At 45.1% G+C, this 12015-nt stretch overlaps 1 protein-coding gene across 1 annotated transcript in view; it reads left to right on the plus strand.

The window, feature by feature from the left end:
* Positions 1-12015, plus strand: part of LOC138957261 (adhesion G-protein coupled receptor V1-like) — a 230200-nt gene that overhangs the window by 12955 nt on the left and 205230 nt on the right. Inside the window, exons 7-11 of the mRNA XM_070328430.1 lie at positions 132-246; positions 1481-1627; positions 2140-2288; positions 4118-4256; positions 11375-11589. Of these exons, the coding sequence (XP_070184531.1) occupies positions 132-246; positions 1481-1627; positions 2140-2288; positions 4118-4256; positions 11375-11589 (765 nt within the window). The remainder of the gene's footprint in view (positions 1-131; positions 247-1480; positions 1628-2139; positions 2289-4117; positions 4257-11374; positions 11590-12015) is intronic.

Genomic DNA, 12015 nt, shown 5'->3' on the forward strand with positions numbered 1-12015 from the left:
GTTTCTTTGTTAGTCCTATGTTGACAACTCTTTGACAAGCGCTTAGAACTGTACCCACGGAATACGCGCTATATAAGCTTCATTTTGATTGATTGATTGATTGATTGATTGATTGATTGATTGCTTTGCAGATTACTACTCCCAGGACACTGAAGCTGTCTGTGACTCGGAATGGCGGTCGCCTGGAGAATGCCTTGGTCAACATTTCCGTGTCCTACAGTGACGATGGCATTGAAGCCTTGCCAGGTAGCTTTCACTTTCATGTTTCTTTGTACATTTCAAAGTGGAACCCCCTTCCAAGATCTCTACAAATCTGAGAAAGTCTGGCCTTGGAAAGGAGTGAGTCTTTAAATAGAGAAGTTTACTGAAGTTATGAATACAAAATCTGGAGAGAAAAAACACACGATATCATGAGGAGGGGAGTCTTAAATTTTACAAGGGGGGTTCCAATATAACAACAGGGTTTCATATACTAGTGCGCCCTGCGCCATTGGCGCATTAAATCTGAAAATGTCCCATCACAATTCCCTTCAGTGTGTCAAAGGGCGCATTGAGATTACGTACCACTGCGCCACCAAATGTACACTTTACATCGGATTACACACATACACACACACACAGAGCTGATGACACGATATAGCGGCTAATTCTCACCATATGATATTGCACCATTTTGCATCTTTGGTCAAAACGCGTACAGGCCTCTTTGGCGCTTCTTGCCTTCGACTATGTCCCATTGGAATTTAGTTGAGGGGGACACATGTCCCATTGCCTTTTTCTCCTAGGCTAAACCCTGCAACAAGTTTCGGCCAATGGCCGGTTTATTGAAATCATGTCTAGAAAGTAATAATTATGTAAGCTAGGTTTTTGGTTTGGGTTAATCTTGCTCTGATAATTGAAACACTCTGTAAGACTCAGATCCATTCCACAAAGATGTACAGATTTAATTCCTTTTTGACTGACTTTGCCACCAAAGGTACACTTGGTTACATTAACAGAAAACAGCTTCTTCTTTGTTCATGGGCTGAAACTCCCACGTTCACTCATGTTTTTACCCCATCATTCAGGCAGCATACGCCGATTTCGGGGGAAGCATGCTGGGTATTTTTGTGTTTCTATAACCCACCAAACTCTGACATGGATTACAGGATCTTTTACGTGCGCACTTCGTCTTGTGCTTGCACTCGAAGGGTGTTAAGGCACCAGCAGGTCTGCACATAATTGACCTGGGAGATCAGAAAAATCTCCACCCTTAACCCACCAGGCGGCCGCGGCCTGGATTCGAACTCACTACCTTCCGATTAGGAGGCCGATGTCTTACCACCGCGCCACTTCGCCCGTCAGAAAACATTTTTGAAGAGCCATTGTGACAGCAAGCTTATAATTTAACCAACCTCCACATCCTCTTGGTAAATGCTTTTGAAATCTTCATTTTGATTCATTTCTTCTGGTTCATCTGTGTTTTCTTATGCTGTAACAGAAAACATCTTTCAAGAGTCAACGGTGACGACGACCCTACAGGCTGGCCAGGACCCCACAGTGGTCAGGATCGTCATTCTGTCATCTGCTTTCCTCACCATCGGCGGCCGCTTTGTGGCAACTATGGAGGATGTTAGACTTTCAGCAGGTCTGTGTTTAGTTCAAACAATTTATTCAAATATTTTGCGAAGTGCCAGTGCTGTGTATAATCAAGGAATTTGATGCACAACAAGCTATGCTAATAGGCGTGGTAGTTCTGTGTTTCTGCCTTTAATGTAAATCCTGTTGTGCCTTAGTTGGTGTGATTTGTTTTTACCTTTCTTTTGTTGTTTTTCCTTATTGTCCTGGATGTTCATGTTTCTGTCTTGTTCTACGCTGAAATGTATTTCTCGGACAATGATAGTTTTTATTCTCTTTCCCATATTCATTTCTTTGCTTGCTTGTTTTGCTCTTTGTGTGTCTGTCTGTGTGTCTGTGTGTCTGTCTGTCTGTGTGGCTGTCTGTGTGTCTGTCTGTGTGTCTGTCTGTGTGTCTGTCTGTGTGTCTGTCTGTGTGTCTGTCTGTGTGTCTGTCTGTGTGTCTGTCTGTGTGTCTGTCTGTGTGTCTGTCTGTGTGTCTGTCTGTGTGTCTGTCTGTGCATCTCACATGCATTTGTTACAGAGCCGCAGTATGGAGCCTACAACAGTCCAACGCTGGGCACAAGACAACAGGTCACCATAGCTGTGTCAGAGACAGAAGCCAATGGAGAGTCTGGCTTTAACAATACAGCTTCCATTGAAGTCGATGAACCCGATTCAGGAACTGTGGATGTAAGTTCTTCTTCGATTATGCCTCTCACAGGGATGGCCAAATCGTCCGCCCAATCGCCAGGGGCGAGTAAAAAATCCGCCGAGCTAGTAGAAACCGCCTGGCGCCCAGCTGGCCAGTGAACATTTTGGTTAAATTCAAAACTGTTGGTTTTACTATCGAGTTTTAAAGCCATAGAAACATTGCAGATGCCGGAACTTCTATCGTCTGCAAAATCATCTTCATGTTCTAGTGAAACAAAAACGAGGCTCCTGTGCGTGTCACCGCTGTTTTAATTGTGTAAAGAAATGTAACACTCATAATTTGTTGTTGTACCGGGCCAGCGACATTTCAGGCGGGCTAGTGACTTTCTTGAAGTTACTCGCCCAGGTGGCACGTTACAATTTTGAAATTTGGCCATCCCTGTCTCATTAAGATGTTTGTGCGGTTGATAAATTTGTTTAGTTGAGAATTTGTGATGAGTGATCACAAGAAACAGTTAGCATCAGAGAAAGAATTAAGCCAATGGAGAGTCAAGTTTTGACAATACGTACAGCTTCCATTGAAATAGGCGAACCAGATTCAGGGACTGTGTTTTGTTCATGAGTAAGCCTTTTACAGTTTGTTTGTTTGTTTGTTCGTTCATGGGCTGAAACTCCCACGGCTTTTACGTGTATGACCGTTTTTACCCCGCCATTTAGGCAGCCATACGCCGCTTTCGGAGGAAGCATGCTGGGTATTTTTGTGTTTCTATAACCCACCGAACTCTGACATGGATTACAGGATTTTTTCGTGCGCACTTGGTCTTGTGCTTGCGTGTACACACGGGGGTGTTCGGACACCGAGGAGAGTCTGCACACAAAGTTGACTCTGATAAATAAATCTCTCGCCGAACGTGGGGACGAACTCACGCTGACAGCGGCCAACTGGATACAAATCCAGCGCGCTACCGACTGAGCTACATCCCCGCCCCGCCTTTTACAGTGATTGTGTGACACCCACATGTACACATGCATTTACACACATACATACTGCACATTGAACACAGTCAAACCTGTTATAATGAACAGCCAAAAGACCAACCAAAAGTGATTGTTATTGACAAATGGTTGTTACCGTATGGAAAGGTGAATTGTGTAGGAGAGAACTTTGCCCTGGATCCTTTGTTGGAGTGGTCGTACAGGACGGGGATGTAGCTCAGTCGGTAGCGCGCTGGATTTGTATCCAGTTGGCCGCTGTCAGCGTGAGTTCGTGCCCACGTTCGGCGAGAGATTTATTTCTCAGAGTCAACTTTGTGTGCAGACTCTCCTCGGTGTCCGAACACCCCTGTGTGTACACGCAAGCACAAGACCAAGTGCGCACGAAAAAGATCCTGTAATCCATGTCAGAGTTCGGTGGGTTATAGAAACACGAAAATACCCAGCATGCTTCCTCCGAAAACGGCGTATGGCTGCCTAAATGGCGGGGTAAAAAACGGTCATACACGTAAAATTCCACTCGTGCAAAAAAACCACGAGTGTACGTAGGAGTTTCAGCCCACGAACGCAGAAGAAGAAGAAGGAGTGGTCATACTTATCAGTTGGTCATTATCAAGAGGTGATCATCAGGGCAGGTTTGGCTCCATGTAAGCAACAGTTTTATCAACAATTTTTTTAACATTTTACACTTTTATTTTTAGAATCTTAAACAAATGGGGATGACAGTCGCTTGTTCATTTCAATGCTTGTTTTTCTCTCAGGTGCCAGAAGACAGGGTCTGCATAACTCTATTACACATGTCAAATGCATTTAGACCGCTTACTTCCCTTTGTTTAGCAGATACTTTTTTTGTTTGTTTGTTGTTTAATTTACAGATTCCTCTGCTGATAATCCGCGAAGGGATGAGCGGCACGGCAGCAATTCGTTGGTCAGTGTTGGGGGTGGGCTCCTCTGTGGAGTCAGTGGACGACAAAGATGTCACAGCTCTGGCTGGCACCATCAACATTGAGTCAGGTCAGTGTTCTCGGTGGATGCAGCATTTTGATCCATTGGTAGGATTACGTTTGTAGCGGTTTGTGTGGGCATTGAATAGCCCTTAATTGTTTGTACAATGAAGCTCCTCTGTTAAGACCTTCCCAAATCTGATTAAATCAGGTCTTGAAAATGGAGATAAATATAAAATTTCAAAAATAAATTTTGATTTAATTAATATACTTACCAACTCACATAGATAGCATTAACTTCAGTTAAAGTGCTAGGACACTGAACTACGCTTCACCCCAAAGGGGAAGCAACCCCCTAAAAAAGAACGGCATTGACCTATAACCCAAGCTATACAAGAGTCGAGGTCATACCGTCACGTGACCTATCACGCGTGACTCGACCGCCGCCTATGTTAGAAACTCACTCCTACTGAAGTGATCTGTTCATTTTTAGGGAAACCCTAAGCAATAACTTCGTTTTGTGATAAGACATGGAAGCACTCTTACATGGCAACGTGGGGAAATAACTCTGAAACAAAAACCGTATGCCATATAAGGCATGGTCCTTGGTGATTATTTACACTACCGGTGTACTGCGCCTGCGCAGGATGTATACCGGTGAAACTCATTCCGTATTGAAACATATAACCCCTTAAAAAATTTGCGGGGCAGGCTGGGAGGGAATCCAATATGTGAGTTGGTAAGTATATTAATTAAATCAAAATTTATTTTTGAAATTTTATATTAAATTACATATTCTTACGCAACTCACATAGATAGCAGATTGCTAATTTAGGTGGTGGGCAAATGAACTCATAGTTAACATCTTGCAAGTATCTGGCCTGTAGCTACAATAGCTGGCAAACCGAAATTACTGTTCTGCCGAGCACCAGATACGTTCCCAGGAACACATAAAAAGACATCTTCTGCAGAAGATGTCTAGTAGATGTGTATTAAAACAGCGGGTACTTAAAATACCCCGCCGATAGAAAACTCATGACTACGTCCTTGAACGGTCAATAAGCTGCATTCATGACTTATGTAAGTCTCTCAGACTTGAGAACAGATAAAGAAGAGGCCTATACACTCTGACCTCTTGAGCCCGTGCTGCCTGAAAAGGGAGGACTGACTGCCCCCCCCCCCTTTTCCCTGCCACCACTGTAGGCATGCCTAATCAATGTGGCAGTCCATTTAGCTAAAAGTTGACTTCACTAAATCATTGCCTCTAGAAGTGTTGATGGAAATAAACAAAAGCCTTTGTTCTGGTGATCTAAACAGATCAGTTTGTTTGTTTATTTGTTGCTTAACGTCCAGCCGACTACGCAGAGCCATATCAGGACGAGGAAGGAGGGGATGAAGGGGGCCACTAGTCAAGCGAGTCAGAAATATATTTAAGCTCGAAATGTACAATTGGTTAAATATGGCTCTAGCAGAGCCAAAATATTGCAAATTGGTAGAATTGTATTATCGGATCTGGTTACTCCTGTTTCTGCTTATTTGTCAGAAATTTTGAATTAAACCTAAGCGCTATAGATCAGTCTTTCTCCAAAGAGATGTCTAAAGCAAAAACCAGACAGAAAATGCACTTACTCGCACTTCTCTCAGAAGCTACTAGAGTAAGTATGACGGCTTCCCGTATTTAGAATAACAAGGCTAATTTGTCAAGGATTAAACAATCCGAACTCAAAAACTCCGAAACTGGGAGCGAATCCCAAGCCTGGACTGGAGATTTGCTTTCAGCAAACCAAAGGGAGGTTCCCTTAATCACGCTGGCTAAAAAGAACCCAAGTGAAAAAATTTTGCGACCTAGCTGTGTCAGTGCAACTGATATCGCATAAAGTCTTAATTCAGAGACGTGGGAGAAAATTCGGAAAGCCAGGATAGGTGGTTCGCCACCCGCATTGAACGGAGAGAAGTGGAGTTCTTTCCGTTAATAGTACGCCAATTGTTCCAAGCCAGTCAAAGTGACACAAAAACGAAGACGCTGAACCCCTATGAAATCTCTAGACCAAATCCAGAGTTGAGGCAGAAGCCCCTGAGCGTCTCAATGATTCCCGTACAGTAGACACCCGTGTGGCTCGAGTGTAAAAAAACAAAAACGGCGCCCTCTTGCCAGCCTAAAGGACTGGCAACCAAGATTGAGTGGGCCCATAATGTGCGACCAACAGGCCGCTCAAAGTAAAATTGAGAGTATTATCCGGGAACGGGGAGACGAACATTTAGCAGAAGGTGATAGTACCGAGAGGCAAAACTTCTACCAGCGGCTTCTCCAAATTCACCAGAAGGAGTAGAAGCGTGTAGCGAGATAGAGTCCAATCCAAGTGGACATTCCTGGCCGGCTGACTAGAGTCTGCCAAGACCTAGAGCCTCTCAGAAAGGTACCTCCCTGCTAATAAGATTTCGTGGTGGTAAAAGCCACATCAAAACCTCGCATGCTCGCTGTGGCAGTGATAGGGAGCGAGATGCCACCCCCTGCTTATTGAGATAAAAGACCACTGTGGTGTTGTCTGATTGAATCAACACATGTTATCCCCTGACAAGGGGAAAGAATTCCACAAGAGACAGAACTGCTTCCCTGATGGAGAGAGAACCAACGGGAACGCCCTGTATGAGCAGTGGTGTGAGAATCCAAAGATTGGTTGTGTCTGTGAACCAGTCAAGAAAAGACACTAACATGTTCCGGCTCTTCATTTGATTGCTTAGAAAACGAAACCAGAGCCCCGAAGATCTGAATTAAATAAAAAGTAGCCACTTCCGATCTATTTTGTATATCCGAAGGTGGAAGTAAACATAGGCACGATCTATATAAGTGACCCAACAGGAAGGGCCCCAGTGCCTCCCTCAATAAAGTGAGAGTCCTAATCGCCCCTCCAGCCGCTGTGGGAAAACACAGAGGCAGAGAGAAGAGTGGCCGAACGCTAATACTCCAGTTGACAAGTGCCAAGAGTATGCAAGAAAGCGTGCTATTGTTTGCCCACTGAACCCTACCGCTAAATCGCCTCGAGGAGATAAAGTGGTGGGTATTAACTTTTGGCACCGTGCCACGCCGAGAAGAAGATAATAAACCAAAGCTGAGAAAGGCCAGCTTAGCGCTTTTCTCTGATAAGAAAAGCCGAGGCCTGCCGTGGGCTTTTCCTTTTGCTGTGAGATTCTCTCTGTTAAAGAGCCCGCGTGCAAAGAGGAGGATTCGCAAAGAAAACCCTCGAGCAAGGAAGAGATTTAAGTCTCACCGACAGAACAATACTGTCGGCCGAGGCCTTTTCCCAGACGAACAGCGAAGCTAAACCCTTTGAATATGTGTGCCGACAGAACACAAAGGCATCCCGTGAGTACGAAACCGCACAAGGGAAAGAACGAATCAAAGTCTTGTACCAAGACGATAATAGAAAGAAGTGCGGCCACGATCTTCCACAGCCAGGAGATCATTGTTCTTGACAACAGACAGTTTCTCCTTGCTATGAACCTTAAGATGTATGATCGACAAGTACGGTGCAACCGGAAGCGGTTCCGTAGTACGAAGAAAAGAATAAACTAAGTTCTTAGGCTTGGTGTAACCTAGGCCTACGGATATCGCTCAGCGAGTGAAGCGTTACTTGAGCGGGTGACGCAAGCGAAAGCAACGCCGCATCGCTGCCCACAAAGGAAGTGATAGAAAAGAAGAAACATATGAGAAAACTTCCACAAGTTCAAATTCTAGAGCTAGACAAGAAAGCGTCCCTGCGTGTGTAAACCGCATGTGCGTACAACCGTGCCGCGACTGACATTTGTCCGGCTGAAACCTTAGCCAAAGAGGCCAGGAGTATGAGGACGTCTTTCACGCTAGAGTCGTTTCGAAAATCGAAAGGATTCAACGACCCCGCGACCGACCGCGAAAGAGATCGAAGAAGTGTCTCTGAAAGAGACGCAAGTTCCAACGAGTACCTTCCCGTTTCATCCAAACCAAGTAATGCGCCTTCAGAGTAAGCACAATGTTTTGTCCAAACTATAGACATCTTCCCTGAGATTAGCCAACTCCGGAGTGACCGGAAGCGGTGCACTCGGCAAAGCGTAAGTCTCAATAAGACTGTGATGACGACGGGAGAGAGCAAACTTGCGTGAATGAAACGAAGTGCTCGCTTCCGTAACTGGTCTGAGGCAAACCATGGCTGAGCAGCATCGGGAACCTGACCGTGTGCAGCCAGTAAAGGCACAGTATCCACAGGCAAGCTATTCTCAGAACCCGAAGTTCTAGCCAGCACCTTGGAAAGTTCGTAAGCAACAGAAGGAGACTCGCTAAAACGATATCCCTGAACTTCCGTTAAAGCAGGGCGGAAATCACCCACCACTGAGGGTGGTGGTGCCGCAGAGCTTGCCATAGCTGTCACCCCTTCAGCGAAGTACTTGGCAGACACCTGAGCTGCAGTAACCATAGCTGGTTAAAGTTTGAGTGACAACTTGACATCAACTTCCTCCTCAGAAACTGAGTGAGAATCGTCGAACTCCGAATCTGCTGAGGCTGGACCGTGAAATTCGCTGTGACAAGCTGCGTCACTAAAACGATCCACCACAGGCGAGGCTGATTGCAAAACGGAAGAACCGTGCAAAGCCTGCCCGAAAGCAGCTTCCTGCCCAAAAGGAGGAAGTTGAGACATGTACACATTCACCGAGGCATAAAAGTCTGCCCGTGAGTACATCTGTCTCGTTGTCCGGTGTCGACCCCCCGTGAGTTCCGCCTCTTAAAAAGAGCGATAGCCTCCGGGAGAGTCGAACTTTCACTCCCCAGCCTCAGCGGGGGAGCTACTAGTTCCGGCCCAACTTGTTGTCCGGTGTTGACCCCCCGTGAGTTCCGCCTCTTAAAAAAGAGCGATAGCCTCCGGGAAAGTCAAACTTTCACCCCCCAGCCGCGGCGGGGGGGGCTACTAGTTCCGGCCCAACTGGAACACTTTCACCAGAGAACCTGGCTACCGGTGAACCTGACTAACCTGTAGAGCGTGAACGCTCCTCGTATGAAGTAAACACACTCCTCTGCGTGCACGTCAGCCGAAGAGACTGTGCATGAAGGCGGAACCTCGATGCGTGACAACAAACTGCGTCGCCCACTCCCGCCGGGAGCGAGCGCAAACTCGACGAATGGCAACATGTTATACATTTGGGTCGAAAACATCTCAAAAAGGGAAGCAAACTATCTTTAACACAAGTAATCTCTTTCCCACTGCGTTTGCCTTGGCTGAAGTAACCTAAATTTAACCTGCTTCAGCACTGGCATGATTGGATTCATAGGGTCCAAAATTTAACAGACATTCTTTCCTTCTTCTTTATATGTTGTTTACCGTCGTTTTCAACCACACAAGGTTATTTAACAGACGCAAAAGTTAGAGAAGCTGGGTCAAGAACGGAAATGGTAGTGCCTTTGCCTTTCTCTTTATGCGAAACGTAAAAGGAGAAACCTCAGCAGCTACTGACTAGTCTGTGGTTTCTAATTCTCCTTGTCAGCCATTGCTGACAAAAACCAGTCTGAGTTATGATATTGATAAACAACAATCAGACCGAACAACGGAGAGAGAAAGAAACGCAAGCAAAAGCAAATAAACTAGAACGAGCTCACCCAAACTTGTGCATGAGAAGCAGGGACCTGTAGACGGGGTGAAACACTGTCCAGAAGACAGTAGGCTAAAAGCCTGCAGCGTAGTGTGAAAAGCGTCCGAGCTACTTGGTGGCTGAAGTAGGAGTGAGTTTCTAACATAGGCGGCGGTCGAGTCACGCGTGATAGGTCACGTGACGGTATGACCTCGACTCTTGTATAGCTTGGGTTATAGGTCAATGCCGTTCTTTTTTAGGGGGTTGCTTCCCCTTTGGGGTGAAGCGTAGTTCAGTGTCCTAGCACTTTAACTGAAGTTAATGCTATCTATGTGAGTTGCGTAAGAATATGTAATTTAATTTACTGAGGTTATGAACAAATATCTGAAAAATCAAGGCCTTAAAAAGGAGGAAGTGTTCAATTGCATGCAGTTTTTAAAAGGGGAGTTACACTGTACTGTCGGCGCTAAGTTGCATCAGTAGATAGAAGCTCAGATTCTTTTATGAATTTATTTCTCAAAAGCTTGTACTGTATTGTTGATCTGCAAAATGACGGGCGCAGTGGCGTGGTGGTAAGACGTTGGCCTCCTAATCGGGAGGTCGTGAGTTCGAATCCCGGTTGCTGCCGCCTGGTGGGTTAAGAGTGGAGATTTTTCCGATCTCCCAGGTCAACTTATGTGCAGACCTGCAAGTGACTTAACCCCCTGCAAGCACAAGACCAAGCGCGCACGGAAAAGATCCTGTAATCCATGTTGGAGTTTGGTGGGTTATATGGAAACACAAAAATACCCAGCATGCCTACTCAACGAAAGCGGAGTGAAGCTGACTATGCTCTCAGAGTATAGTTTGGGGAACCCAAATGGGCAAACGAGCTCACACGTAACCAGACAATTCTGGAATGCTGAAGAAGAAGAAGAAGAAGCTCAGATATAATTATGTACAGTACAGAGTCAGTTTCAAGGACACTATCATTGATTTAACAGATAGTTTCTGTTTGGCTGTCTCATTCTGTCAACAGAGACAGCTCGCACTTGCAGACTTACACATGTCACCATACTTAACTCATTGTCTCCCAGGTACAGATATATCCGTACCCACTCATGTGATGGCTCTATCTGACCAGATCCGCTCAGACTGTTAGCTTCAGTCGCTTCCTGTAATGTCGATCTAACGCCTGCATTCCAGTGTGTTGATACACAGTTACTACACAGTTACTACAATTCTGAGTGACCTGCTGCAGTACATCTGGTCTCGGCAAAAAAACACTTGGTCAACATAGGTGGGGTAGAAAGTGTTAATCCCAACAGTCCTGCTTCAATTCAACACCCAATATTGGAAAGGAATGAAAACATACGTATCGGTCGCTGATACATCTGTATGCTTTTGTGAACTTAAAAGATTAGGTTTTCAACTTGTTAAAAGTAGTAATTTTCATTATAGCCTTCTCTCCAATCTGTTGAGAGTGCCTTTGAAAATCCACAATGCCTTTTAATGCTCACCAACAAGATACACAAGTTCCAAGTTTTCTGTTCTACATTTCAAGAACAATTAAATCAACTGCACACATGAGTATGTATGTGTTTTTTTCCTCAGGTTCCTTCAGTATTGATCTGGTGATCAGCATCAAGGCTGACGATGTTCCTGAAATTGACGAGACGATGGTAGTTCGACTTGAAAGCATCGAGCCGTTTGCCACTCAGCGACTTCGACCGGGTGCAACAGAAATTTTCATCACTGTGCGAGAGAACGACAACCCTGGTGGTGTTTTCCAGTTTGCCGCATCCATGCAGAGTGCATACGCTATTTCGGTGAGAGGCTGATATAATTCTTGTGTTTTATACATTCAGCTCTTTTTATGATTGAATGAAATCCTTCGGTTGTCCATGTCTTCTTCAACATATTATCTGACATCTCTAAAACTAAATCTGTTTCGTTCTACAGAATTTTTTCCCAAAGGAGCCGAAAAGTAACAAGTCGCGTAAGGCGAAATTACTACATTTAGTCAAGCTGTGGAACTCACAGAATGAAACTGAACGCACTGCATTTTTTCACAATGACCGTAGTCCGCCGCTTCTGCAAAACGGAGTGAAACTGACGAGCCTGTTCAGCGGGGCGGTAGTGGTTTCGCTGTGCTGCAATATATAGCACTCTTTTCTGTACCTCTCTTCGTTTTAACTTTCTGAGCGTGTTTTTAATCCAAACATATCATATCTATATGTTTTTGGAATCAGGAA

Source organism: Littorina saxatilis, linkage group LG1, assembly GCF_037325665.1.
Source record: "Littorina saxatilis isolate snail1 linkage group LG1, US_GU_Lsax_2.0, whole genome shotgun sequence".
NCBI classification, from domain to species: domain Eukaryota; kingdom Metazoa; phylum Mollusca; class Gastropoda; order Littorinimorpha; family Littorinidae; genus Littorina; species Littorina saxatilis.